The sequence below is a fragment of the Anarrhichthys ocellatus genome, unplaced genomic scaffold, assembly GCF_004355925.1.
Source record: "Anarrhichthys ocellatus isolate YVR2014 unplaced genomic scaffold, GSC_Weel_1.0 scaffold120, whole genome shotgun sequence".
NCBI classification, from domain to species: domain Eukaryota; kingdom Metazoa; phylum Chordata; class Actinopteri; order Perciformes; family Anarhichadidae; genus Anarrhichthys; species Anarrhichthys ocellatus.
The window spans coordinates 72004-84453 of NW_022280150.1; the positions used below are offsets into that span (position 1 = coordinate 72004).

The window sequence follows — 12450 nt, forward strand, 5'->3', positions numbered from 1 at the left end:
ATTTCAAGAGTTCTTGATGATATCCAAGACGTTTGTCTCATGCCGACTGAAAGAAAACTGATACAAGCTTATGCATCCTAATGTTTCAGTGTCCCGCTGTGAGATTTGACTGTCTCACTGTATAAAAATACTCACTGCAGACATTGTATAGCTTAGAGTAAGTTATAATCCCAGAAATAGCTGAAGTGCCAGAGTTTAGTCCTCGCTCTCTAAGCTTTCTAAACGACAGATGAAAACTACTGTATGATAAAAAGGTTTCACACATCAATCATGGAATAATACAAAAAGATAATAGATGCGAACAGATCCTTTGTAAGGTTTCTCTTGTTTTTATCTCAGGTGGGTACCACCCTGTCCAGATAGGTGACACCTTCAACAGACGATACCAGGTGCTTTCCAAGCTGGGCTGGGGCTATTACTCCACTGTGTGGCTTTGTCTGGACCTCAGGTAGGTTTAATTCAGGTAGGACTGTACCAGGGGTCAGCAACCTTCACTATCCAAAGAGCCATTTTGCCACAGTAAATATACATAACCACACCCCTATTTCAACCTTCCCGCCCCTTCTAATAATTTGTGTACAGTCCCTTAGAAAGATTTTTTTCTTTTTTTTAAACGCAATTTGAAATGTTGAACTTCTCTTTTTTTTTAATCTGATCATACATAAGTAAGATAAAAAAAATACATGTTTGTATGACACTAAAGCGCAGCTTTCATGGATTCAGCAGAGAGCAGGATTCTGTCCTGTATCCGAAAAACAGATCTGATCCACCGTCTGTGTCAGCAGGCTCGGTTGGCGCGTTGCTGTGAAGGTGCTGAAGAGCGGAGCTGGCTTCACCCAGGCAGGACAGGACGAACTCGCTCTCCTAAGATGCGTCAGTGACACGTTCTTTTGATTTTTTTGCCTTTGGGTTTAGAATTCTCTTCCCTTGTCAGACATCTCCCCTTTCGACTTTTATCTCAACACTTATTCACGCTATTCACAATAATGCTATCCCTCTCTATCCATCCCTGTCCTCTTTATTCTTTGCTTTCATCCCCCTTCTTCCTCTCACCGCTCCCCCTCCTCCTCTCCGTTTAATCAGGCTAGTGGTCCTACGAGCAGGCATCCTTCCAGTCGAAGGATCGTTCAGCTGCTGGATGAGTTCAAGCTGGCCGGGGTCAACGGGGTTCGTATCCTTTTCATAGACAAACCGTTTCTTGGGCGTCCACTCTCAACCCGACACCGGGGGCTGAAGAGCTTTTGTCTCTAAAAGAGCCACTAAAAAGCCTCTGTCAAATGGTCGGAGTGTCAATATCAACTATACAACAACAACATGTATTTGATTTATTTCTGCAAACTCAAACAGACTGAATCTTTCAGAGATGTAAACAACAGATGGCATTATGTCGCCTCACTGAAAACAGCCTTGCATGGCATCCATACACTGTATATAAGAAGTGGACATGACTAGACTGCCATTTTGAAAGCCTTGAGTTTGACGATTTCGCCGTCGCCATCTTGGATTACGGCCATCCCTATGTTGTTGTTTTATGCAACCGATAAACGGAAATTGAAATGCGGAGGAGTGAAGTAGTGATGCTGTTTACGGCTCTGATAGAAGCAGCGACCTGTCAATCATAGTAAGCCCGCCCTAAAGCATACTCCGCTTTATGGTTTTATGGTCTGTTTGACTCTAAATGGACCATAATATACTAAATGAACATCATGTTGTATTGAAACTAGAGATTGAGACCATAAACTCATGTTTACAATGTTTACTGAGGGAATAAATCAAGAGAGAAGTAGAGTCATTTTCTCATAGACTTCTATACAACCAGAGGAGTCGCCCCCTGCTGGTCAGTAGAGAGAATGCAAGTTTTAAGACACTTCCGCATGGATTTCACTTGGCAGAACCGGAGGTTGACCCCTTATTGCATCGTACAGTAAATGCTGCTATTCAATAGCTTACATGTAAACGATCTCAAATGCCTCCTGGTCAGATATGTGTCTGGTGATGGAGCTGCTGGGGTCCGACCTGAGAAGTGTTTTGGGGGCTCCTGGACTGATGCGGCCTTCAGTTAAACAAATACTCACTCAGGTAATCCTCATCTCTTTAAACCACCAGTTCACCCTGATTGAGTCAGAGATCAGAAAAAAAGTTCAGTACTGGTTGTATGTAAGGGGAACATCATGTTTGGGTTGTGTCTAGGTTCTTCAAGGCCTGGATTACCTCCATACTTGGTGTAAAATCATCCACACGGATGTCAAGCCCGAGAACATCCTGCTGTGCCTGGAGGAGCAGTCCCACAAAGTACCAGCGGGGGACAACAGCTCCTCCTATGTACTGACTGGGAAAGAGGCCAAGTCCACAGGCACATTCTTTTTTAAATATATAAAAACAGTTGCTGGAGATTGTTTAAGAGTGAAGTCTCAAGGCTGGACTGTCTGAGCGGCACAAACTTGTGTGCCAATGACATGCTTTGAAAGTACAGTCTCTGCTCTGTAGACACATTTTGTAAATGTTAGGGGTTAACAAACAGGTTGTACTGATATCTAAACTAAGAAATAACAAAAAAATGCTTTGATGTATCCAATCCAAAATATCATCTTGGAAAGAGTCAGATTTTGAAAACATGATTTATTATTGTTTCTTCCAGAGAAGGAGCAGGTGAAGCCGTACAGTTTAAAGGAAATTAGAGTGAAGATTGCTGACCTGGGCAGCTCCTGCTGGGTGGTCAGTAGTTGCTCTTTCACACACAGTCATTATACAGTTTGACGTAGTACATTAGCCAAGTGCTGAATTTGTTTTCAATTTCTAGACCTACAAGAAGGGTCCATCTGTACAAGACATTTGACCTCATAAAAGCACAAAATATGTAGTTCGGAAACAAAATTAGTCTTTTTTTTTTCAAATGGCAATGTAAACATTGTAATGGGAAAGGGGACGCTCATAGTGTTGAACATACAATTAATTATTTCTATTTCATTATTATTTTGATCACTATCATCGTCTCAAGCCGCAACAGCCAGAGCTTTTAAGCTAAACAACTCAAAAACCCACCACTCTGCTCCACAGCCGACAGAAAAAGTAAGAGATTAGCTTGTGAACATTGTTGGGTATTTAGAAGTTAAGGAGCCCGACATCGCTCTTATGAGTTGGTGGAGACCAAAAACAGAGCTAAAAGAGAGAACCAGAGAAATACTACTTTTTTGTGGAAAGAATATATATATATAACCTATGTTATTAAACACTCAGAGCGAATTACGTACTATAAAGGGCGAGAACGTACTTTTAAGGGCAGGAAGGGGGCAAAGGGGTCAAACAAACACAGGACTTTTAATTCAGCCGTCGTTTGTGTCACATGTCAAACCAAATATTGAGTTATTTTTAATGACGATGTTATGCCACGTGACGCCACGTCGCTGAGTCACATGACATTACGTCTGTATTAAGTTACGTAACAGACATACTTATTTTAACCCAAACCATGATCTTTTTTAACCAAGTATTTTTGTTGCCTAAAGCTACGAGCGACGTGTTACAAAGCTAACCACGCGCAAACCTTCTGCGTGAAGACACCACAGCTTCTGCCCAAGCGACGAATTCTGACGACAAGGGAGATCATGTTGGAATGCTAATGTTTGCTCCTTAACTGCTGGTTGTGTAAAGAAGCAAGTGTTTGCTAACAAGTTTGCCATATAGTTAAAAGGTAATACTATGTTAGTGTTGTTCACAACTTGCTTCCGCTGACCCGAAGTGGCCAAAAACAAATGTTATTGCAGGTTTAACAGTCAAAAACATAACACCTTGTGGATACAGACACTTTAGACCTTACTGTCTGCTATGTCTGTCTCTCTTTCTTGGACCAGTACAAACATTTCTGTGAGGAGATTCAGACCCGTCAGTATCGCTCACTGGAGGTTTTACTGGGATCTCAGTACGGTCCTCCTGCTGACATCTGGAGTGTCGCCTGCATGGTGAGGGAAAAAACACATGATACTAAGGTTTCACTGTGTGAAACATTCAAACCCACAATATTAGTTTTGTGGGGAATTTCGTACACATTTTTCAAAAAATTTGACCCGACTGTATCTTTGGGATTTACACTAGATTTTTGCATAAAGTTCTGCAAGTTTCAACAAAGTTTGTCTGCATAGCAATAGCTTATAGTGACTGACCCACCACTAGGGTGGTAATCTATAAACAGATTCTGCATTTATTGAGCCATACAGATAATGTGCATTCAGATTCATCCTTTGAGAATCAGAAAAGTCTGTACGAAGGTATGTGCCAATCCATCTTGTGGTTGCAGAGATGTTTCCCAACTTTGACCTGCTAGTGGGTGCACATGTTGAGTAAGTAGATAATCAAATTTCATGGCAATACATCCAACTGTTGTTGAGATATTTTAGTCATGGTAGCCATCCAATGAAAACACCAATAGTCCTGAAAAAGGACCCTTTGGACTGAAAGCCCAGCCAATTACCCCGACATCTAACTTCCATTATTCTGAAAGGCCATTGCTCCGAAAATACACACTCATGGCAAAGTCACGATCCACCCTATTCTTTCTCTGATTGGCTTACCCTGGTATTGTTAATCCTAAACATAACTAATCTCACTCCTCATGCCTAAACCTAACCAACCCAACTAACAAAGGCAACGAGTACCAAGAGGCAGAGTGCCTCTTTTTACAACTTGATTGCTGTGAGCGGTCAGTTGTGGTGAAAACGTGTGTTGTCCTAGTCACCCCCTAGATCGGTCTCTCTCATTAGTGAGTCAGAATTTTAAAAGATCATTCAATTTGAGAGGAGTAATGCCTTCGCCGGGAGAAAAAAAATCGGGAAGTTCCAATAAAGTTATTCTGCAGAATAATTAGCCACGTGCTTCTGTTTGTTGCAGGGAGAGTGTGTATTTTTGGATAATGGTCCTTTTTTTGATGATAACGGGCTGTCAGATAAATGGCCTTACGGTCAATGTGACATTTTGTGGACTATCAGGGTTCCTGATTAATGGGCGGTCGTAATAATGGGCAGTTTGCAGTTTGCCAATCAGTGTGGTTAACATTGAGACGCTAACTTGGCCACACATCTCACCCTTTTAATTGTCTCTTGCATTCTCTCAGGCCTTCGAGTTGGTTACTGGAGACTCCCTATTTGAACCCAAAGCCAGCGAGTCCATTTCCCTGAAGGAAGGTAGGTTTAGTTCAGTGTGCTGACGCTGACATACGCGTGTTTGTCACAAACACTGACACAGGAATAAATAAGATTACACCGTGGCTACTTGGTAAATATTGATGCAGTGCATGCTGACTTGTACCGTACGTGTGTCTGTTCCACCTCAGACCATATAGCCCAGATCATGGAGCTGCTTGGTAAAATCCCACCAGCTGTTGCCTTGTCGGGTAAATGCTCTGCAGAGTACTTCAACCGCAGAGGTAAGTCCACAACTTATTTTTGATGTATGTCTTGTGGTATTTATTGTAATTATACTTTTAATTGATATCATTCCAGTAAATAATTTCAAAATTGCTACTGGTGAGCATCCTCCTGTAATACTGGTTGTGTGTCACCCAGGTGACCTGCGTCAATTCGGCCCGCTGAGGCTCTGGAGCCTCTTCGACGTTCTGGTGGAGAAATACCACTTCCTGTTGGAAGAGGCCACTGGATTCTCAGATTTCGTTCTTCGCATGTTGGACTACCATCCGGAGAGGAGAGCTACCGCTGCACAGTGCCTCCGCCACCCTTGGCTGACCTCCTGATAGCCTCCCAACAGACCCCACAGGCGTCGTCTCCCATCTGCCGTCCTCGCGGGCCAGACGCTGTCAGGAGCTCGGCCTGGCTGACTTGTGAACGTATACCAGCCACAAACTCAATCTGTGAGACGTTAAAAAATGCACAGGGCATCTTTGAGGTTTTTATTGGCCTACTATCCAAAGACCTACTCACTTTAATTGGTGAATTCCTGTAGAATGTGGTGTTTTCCAGATTCAGCACCAGATTCAGAGTAGGATACTCTTGCCCTTTATGCTGCTTTTTTTATTTGTTGTTTTACATAGATTTTCTCTAGTGTAGCTACTATAAGTCTGACTACCAGACTTTTGAGTCCTACAAGTAGCTCCAGAGAGTGATTTTCCATCATCTCTTGCTAAACTGACAGGCCTGACACGACTAGCCAGTGAGAAGTTGTCTATTTGATAACTATGAGTGAAGCTATTATTCAGTGCGATTAATTGTGAATTAATAAAATCATTATTTTTTAAAGTATACATTTCATGATCATTCATATTGTATGTACTTTAGAACTAGGGTTGGTAATCTTAAGAAACTAGCAAGAGTATACTGGATAATTCTTGCCAACTCTTTTCCAAGGAAAGTCGCCAAGTCGGCAACCCATCCCTTCAGGCCTGCCTCAAAAGCCACTTCCCCAAAAAATGAAAGTAAACAACGAACATGGTTATTGTTAGTACTCACAGCTGTCAAACTAGCATGGATGGATGGACAGGCAGGTAGCCCGTCCAATATGCGATAGACACAGAAACCAGATATCTTTTCATTAGTATTTGATTTATTGATGGCTGTCGGGATGTCAAGGGAATGTCAACAAATAAAAAGAATGTTTTTGAAGAAGATTGCCTATTCAGTAGCTTGCTTAGTAACGTAATGCTGTCCTATTATAACAGGTATTCATACATCATAGTGCCGACTATGGGTAACATTAGTTCCTTTAATACTATAACAGTTCTTCTCATTCCACTTTCATGCACAGCCTAGTTGCCAGAAAAATGTTGGGATGCCGCGGGACATGTTGAATGTCATTTCTGAACCATAAATAAGTTTCATTTCAGCCTCGTATCACGGTTGGCACAATACCACATGATTAACGTATTGAAGCTAGGGTTAGAAAAAACATCATGGTTTGTGTTAAAATGATAGCGTAACAATGTAGCGTAACAACGTAGCGTAACAACGTAGCGTAACAACGTAGCGTAACAACGTAGCGTAACAACGTAGCGTAACAACGTAGCGTAACAGCAGTAACAACAGTATACACCAACCACCTTTAGTGGACTTTCTTACGTAACGTTACTTAACAAGCATAACAACGTTATACGTACCAAGCATGAGTAAACATTTACTTTGGTTTCACGCGGGATACGAACAGCGGTCTCCGGATAAAGATGAAATGAATCATCATCTGACTAGTCATGGTTAACTTGATATGTGTAAACTGTGACCACTGGGATTGTTATGCTATGCAGTACTAACCAATGTCAATTACTCCCAAAGACACCATTGTGAAGACATAACTGCATTTAACATTGTTAAATGCAACAAACGAGATTGAAGTCAAACATCGGTGACCTGACCTTTAGTTGGGGATGATGCCCCCTCTTTCATTCTCTTTGGTTCCAGCAGCACCCTAAGCATCAAATTATGATTTGACTTGTCAATAAAAAACAAAAAAGATATCACTGTAATGCTGTCCAGAACCAACACTATATGCACAAATACACAATATGTACTTTGTAGAACATGTATTGTCTACAGTTTCATCATAAAGTCCTGCATGTCAACGTATCCAGCTGTAGGCTCGGCACTCAGCCAGCGAGTCCTCTTTATACACCACAGTGTAACCGCACTCTGTCCTGATCCAACGACACTTCCTGGGCCAGGAGGTGGGCTTCATTGGCCTGGAGGGACAGAGAAGAGACCGTGTCAACTATTCACCATGACAGAACTCCCATGAGCAAGACTTTTGTTGAATTGAAATCCATTAATACGACCTGAAGTGAGTGATCTACTCACGTGAGGCAGTAGGACCCAAAGTCATGACAGAAGCACTTATCGCAGCCTCTCCGGAAAGACTCTCCTGCTTTGTAGTGCTTGTCTTTATAAGAACAGACGCCTGTAGGAGGAAATGAGCACTGGTATAACACATCAATCTCTATATTTTCCTTTTTCTAATTCGAGGTATGACCTGGTTAGGTGAAAGTCTTTTACAAGAGGTTGCTTCAAAGATTTGCAGATTCAAAAAAAAATATGCACGACGAAATACATAAAGCCCTCTTGCCCTAGGTCAGTCACAATACAATCTAGCGACCTCCCATCCCTGCAGGCTGCTGGAGTTATTCTCGTGGGGTTTGTCATTGACCTTTGAGGGGGATCAATAGGAACACACTGCTGTGAGGAGCCCCAAAGGGTTGAATGCAAGGTCACTGTACAGAGGACATTTGGTTTAATGGCTAGAGGTAAATCACAACAAGAGTTGATTTATGCTCCCAGGGCGGAAAAGCAGTAACCCCTGGACTGTGCCAGGCTGCACAGCTACAGGATAAACAAATCACTCTACAGGGAAGAAGAAGTAGTCCTCACCTTTTATATGGTACACGGAGGCTTCCGAGTATCCATCGTTCAATAGAAGAATGAGAGGCAAGCCGAACGCAAACAGCAGCGGTAGAGAGCATCCGTAAATGTTACTGAATGAAAGTAACATTGTCCAAACACGTATATTATTAATTATAAGTCTTCCGACCTGTTTTCTTATTTCTTAAAAACAAATTCTGACTGTCCAGTAAAAGTCCTTGTGATGGCTCCGTAGACACTGGCTAATATTTATAGTCTCACATCACAGAGAGAAATAAAGAGAGAGAGAGAGAAAAAGCATCTCCACATGTTTAGTTCCCTGGTTTCCTCCCAGTTTCCAACTTTTATATTACAGCGAGGTGTGTTTGGAGATGTACTCATGCATCCCTAAATATTACCTTTAGCCCTGCGTGGGTGAAAGGATGGCCGGCACTCCAACTGGACGCTCCAGTGGAGGCCTTTGTAACCACCTGGGCTTTTCTGGAAATCTTATGTCAGCCTCTTCATCATCTTACCCTCATTTTATCTTTCACCTGCACATTTCTCCTTACCCCTCTTTCTATCATTCCCTTCCCTCGCCACCTCCCAGTACACCCTGATGCTGACTTCTAAAGCCAAACCTATTTTTTAGTGAATGCTGACGTTGTCGAAAACAGCTACTCTTTGTGCTGCCATTGTCCCTTGCGCAAAAGGGAATTGGTTCAAGCCAAACGATTCCAAAACTGCATTCTGAAACATCAAAAATGCATGAAAAAGACACAAGCGTTTTATGGTAGCACAGCTTCGGTTTCCTTTGCAAATTGGAAAGCTGATATTTTATATAATGCATGCTGTCTGAGTATAGAAATGAAGACAGTGGCATGGTTGGCAGAGGACATTGTTCTGCTTTTAACTATTTGCATATGCTGCAGTACATATAGCATGATGCAAAGACCACATTATTGCCAAGAAAGTATGTCAAATATTTATTTTGTTGTCGCTGTCAACTGATACTTGTAATGTCGTCTGATATCCAGAAAAAAATTGGAGGGCAAAGTCCGTAAGTCCCCATGTATAGATCAAAAATATAGACCCAAAGGGCAATAACTGCTGCTCTCTGAGTCTGTCACACACGGGCCTATTTTACTGCATGTGTAACCAACCACAGGATGTTTGTGGTCAGTCTCTTCCTTCCGTGTGTCGGCCGGTAACCAGCCAACACACCATGCTCTGACTAAAGACAAAACAAACAGGACATGAAGGTACTGGAAGGAACTTGCGGTGGTCGAGGGGCTCCAGCTAGAAAACCACCACTGCCTCCTCGTCGCCCCGTTTTATTCACACAGGAAACATTTTCACGGCGTGCGGGGGCTCACATGGCAAGAAGTTTATGTTTTGTTTTCTTTTTACTTAACCAGTACTGGTTGGACACTTTGCACGTTCTTCCTGTGTCTGTATCGCCTTTCAAGGTGGTCCGGTTTTCTACCGCTGGGATTCTAAAACTTGCCTGTAGGTGTATCCAGTATCCAGAGAATAACCGCCGTATTGGAAGACAATGCGCTATACATGATTTATCTCCAAAACCAACATTTGGTACTACACTGTGTTGGAGGATGTGGAGGTCGGCATGGTTGACTTTCATGCAAGAGACTGGAGTTTGAGTCCTTTTCATTAATTTGAACCATAATCTCTCCCCAGACCCAACCAGGTGTTTTAGTTCCTTAACCACCTTTATTTGCCAGACCCACAGTCTTTCTCTAACCATAATCCTTCTGTAGTTGCCACAGATATTGCAGCAAGGGAGGATTTAAAAACATGTTGGTATTGGTAACGGTCCAATATCAATGGTGTTGTCGTCTGGGGATTGGGTGCTGGGATAGGATCCAGAGCTAGAAAATAGATGGATGCAACATTTTGATACTTTCAAACCAGCAACAATAGATTGTATTTTTATGCCAGTAAATCACTACCTTGGAACCTTGCCCCATTTGGGATACCGGCAAGAAGTCATAATTTGCAAAGTATTGGCCCTACTTACTAGGTATCTCTGTGTCATGTCCACGGCCGTACATCAGTATTATTCCCTCGGGTTTCTTTTGGGCTTCTCTCTCCTGCCGTGTCCCCTGTTGGGCTCTCTGTTTGCATGTATGCATCGGTCCTTGTGACGCCTTTCCCTCCTTTGCCCATCAACACAGCTGCTCTGGATCAGCCTTGTTCGGCCTTCCCCACTCCCCAGAGTTCGTCCCAACCAATCAGCTCTCTGCGCGTTCTCCACCCGAATCACCTGAGCTTCTCCGCCCCAATCTCTCCACCTGGTATTTCATCCCCTTGTCAGATTAGTCGACTTTAGGTCCTGGTTTTCAGTTTGGTCTTGGGTTTGCTCTGTAATGGTCAGTTTCGTCTTGAATGCGTGAACTTCAAATAAAATGATATCTTCAAGTTCCTGTTGCCTGCAGTCTCCAGAGTTTGAGTCCATGTGCTCCACTCCTCATGACACTCTGAATAGCTAAAAAAAGAATAAAATGATGAGGGAAAATACCCCGTCTGCTTTTCAAATTATACTTTGAACTTTTCCTTTGAATACAAACTGCAGCGTCTCTTACAAAGTACATACAGTTGCATGCAGTATGCATTCAATTGGGACATACTACTTTTTATCCTTGAACTTTGAATTGCTTTGAATTGGATTGTGGGTCAGAACAGCCAGAAAAGCATGCATATTGCACAATGCAACCGAATGCAGAGCATCCTGGTATTTTTTGGCAAACTGCATTTGACCTATAACTGACACGTCCAAAACTAACCCTAGAGGCGTATGTAGAGTGTCAGTTTGAAGCGTAGAAGCACTGACCAAGCCGCCGTGTTGGACACATTAGTGTTTGAATGTTTAGTGACATATTGTGCAATATTTCACCCCTAATAGTCACCCTGTTATTTGCATGAAACCCCAGCAATTGATGGGTCAAAGTCAAGAGATTCTACGTGAGCGATGCTGACTGTGGTAGGTTGGCCGTAAATGAGAGGTTGTGCCTCTGGAGTGCTAACAGTGTGGTAGGTCAAAGTGGGACTGAGGGCATGAGAGAAGGACCACACAGACTCCCAAAACCACTAATGATCACAATGTTGTGAAACGGTGTGGATCCATCAGTTACAAAGCTTTTCTACTAGCCTCACAACATGCTGCTGTGATTCTCTCAGCTGTTAAATGTATTTCTATGCACCAGTTCATCAGAGATACATTAATCAGGAATCCATCGTACAGAATGAGATAAGGCTAAACAATGAAAAAAACCAGCAATAATATTGTTTTTATACAATATTATACTGTTTTATAATCCCCACTGTTTCCAGACTTTTGCTATAGAGCAGGAAATTGCAGTTTTAGGTAGGATGAAAGATGTCCTGCCATACCTCCTTGTCACTATCTTGCACTACCACTTTTAACTATAACTAGGCTCCCATGGTATGTAGTGTACTGGTTTGGGTCCCTGCAGGTGAAGAATTAAATGTCGGTTCCAAAACCCAAATGGCAGTGAAACGTTTGAGGTTTCTAAAAGTAGAACTTTGTTCTTTCTAGTGGAGCCAGCCTTGCGGTGTATAAAGTCTCTTCCTGCTTCACAGCTTCCAAGTGGATAAAACACATAATTCAATAAATAACACTGCTGGGTGACCGTTGTGGTGGCTCCTAAAAGCAGACCACACAGAGGAGAGATCCGCTGATGAATTGCAGGTATATCACTATGACAGAGCTGCGGATTCTCAAGCTGCAGGCAGTCTCGGGGCCACGCCACCCTCTTTGGTGCGCATCCGTGCGCAGTGGCCCCTGTGTGATATTTTTGGTTGTGTGACTCACCCTCGACACCACAGCAGAACTGGATGATCTTGCTCGGCTATTAATTACATAAGTAGTCCTATTTTGAACACAACTTTGTGTACGATGAAGGATACAGGCATCAGGGCCTTTTTTATGGTAGAAAATAATGTGTGAATAAAGAACTGTATACCAGAACGTTTTTTATGGCTTTGCTTTAAAGGAACAGCTTGTAGCATTTAGGGGGAAAATATTATTAGGAATGTGATATCATTAATAAGTATGTTTTCTTTAATGTATTATCTCCTGAAA

The 12450-nt window shown here is 42.5% G+C and overlaps 1 protein-coding gene across 1 annotated transcript in view; it reads left to right on the forward strand.

The window, feature by feature from the left end:
• Positions 1–6381, forward strand: part of LOC116399655 (SRSF protein kinase 3) — a 9065-nt gene extending 2684 nt beyond the window's left edge. Inside the window, exons 3-12 of the mRNA XM_031876961.1 lie at positions 340–448; positions 786–873; positions 1084–1171; positions 1982–2079; positions 2191–2353; positions 2639–2715; positions 3852–3959; positions 5108–5177; positions 5327–5419; positions 5559–6381. Coding sequence (XP_031732821.1) covers positions 340–448; positions 786–873; positions 1084–1171; positions 1982–2079; positions 2191–2353; positions 2639–2715; positions 3852–3959; positions 5108–5177; positions 5327–5419; positions 5559–5743 — 1079 coding nt within the window. The 3' untranslated portion in view covers positions 5744–6381. The remainder of the gene's footprint in view (positions 1–339; positions 449–785; positions 874–1083; positions 1172–1981; positions 2080–2190; positions 2354–2638; positions 2716–3851; positions 3960–5107; positions 5178–5326; positions 5420–5558) is intronic.
• Positions 6382–12450: the final 6069 nt, after the last annotated feature.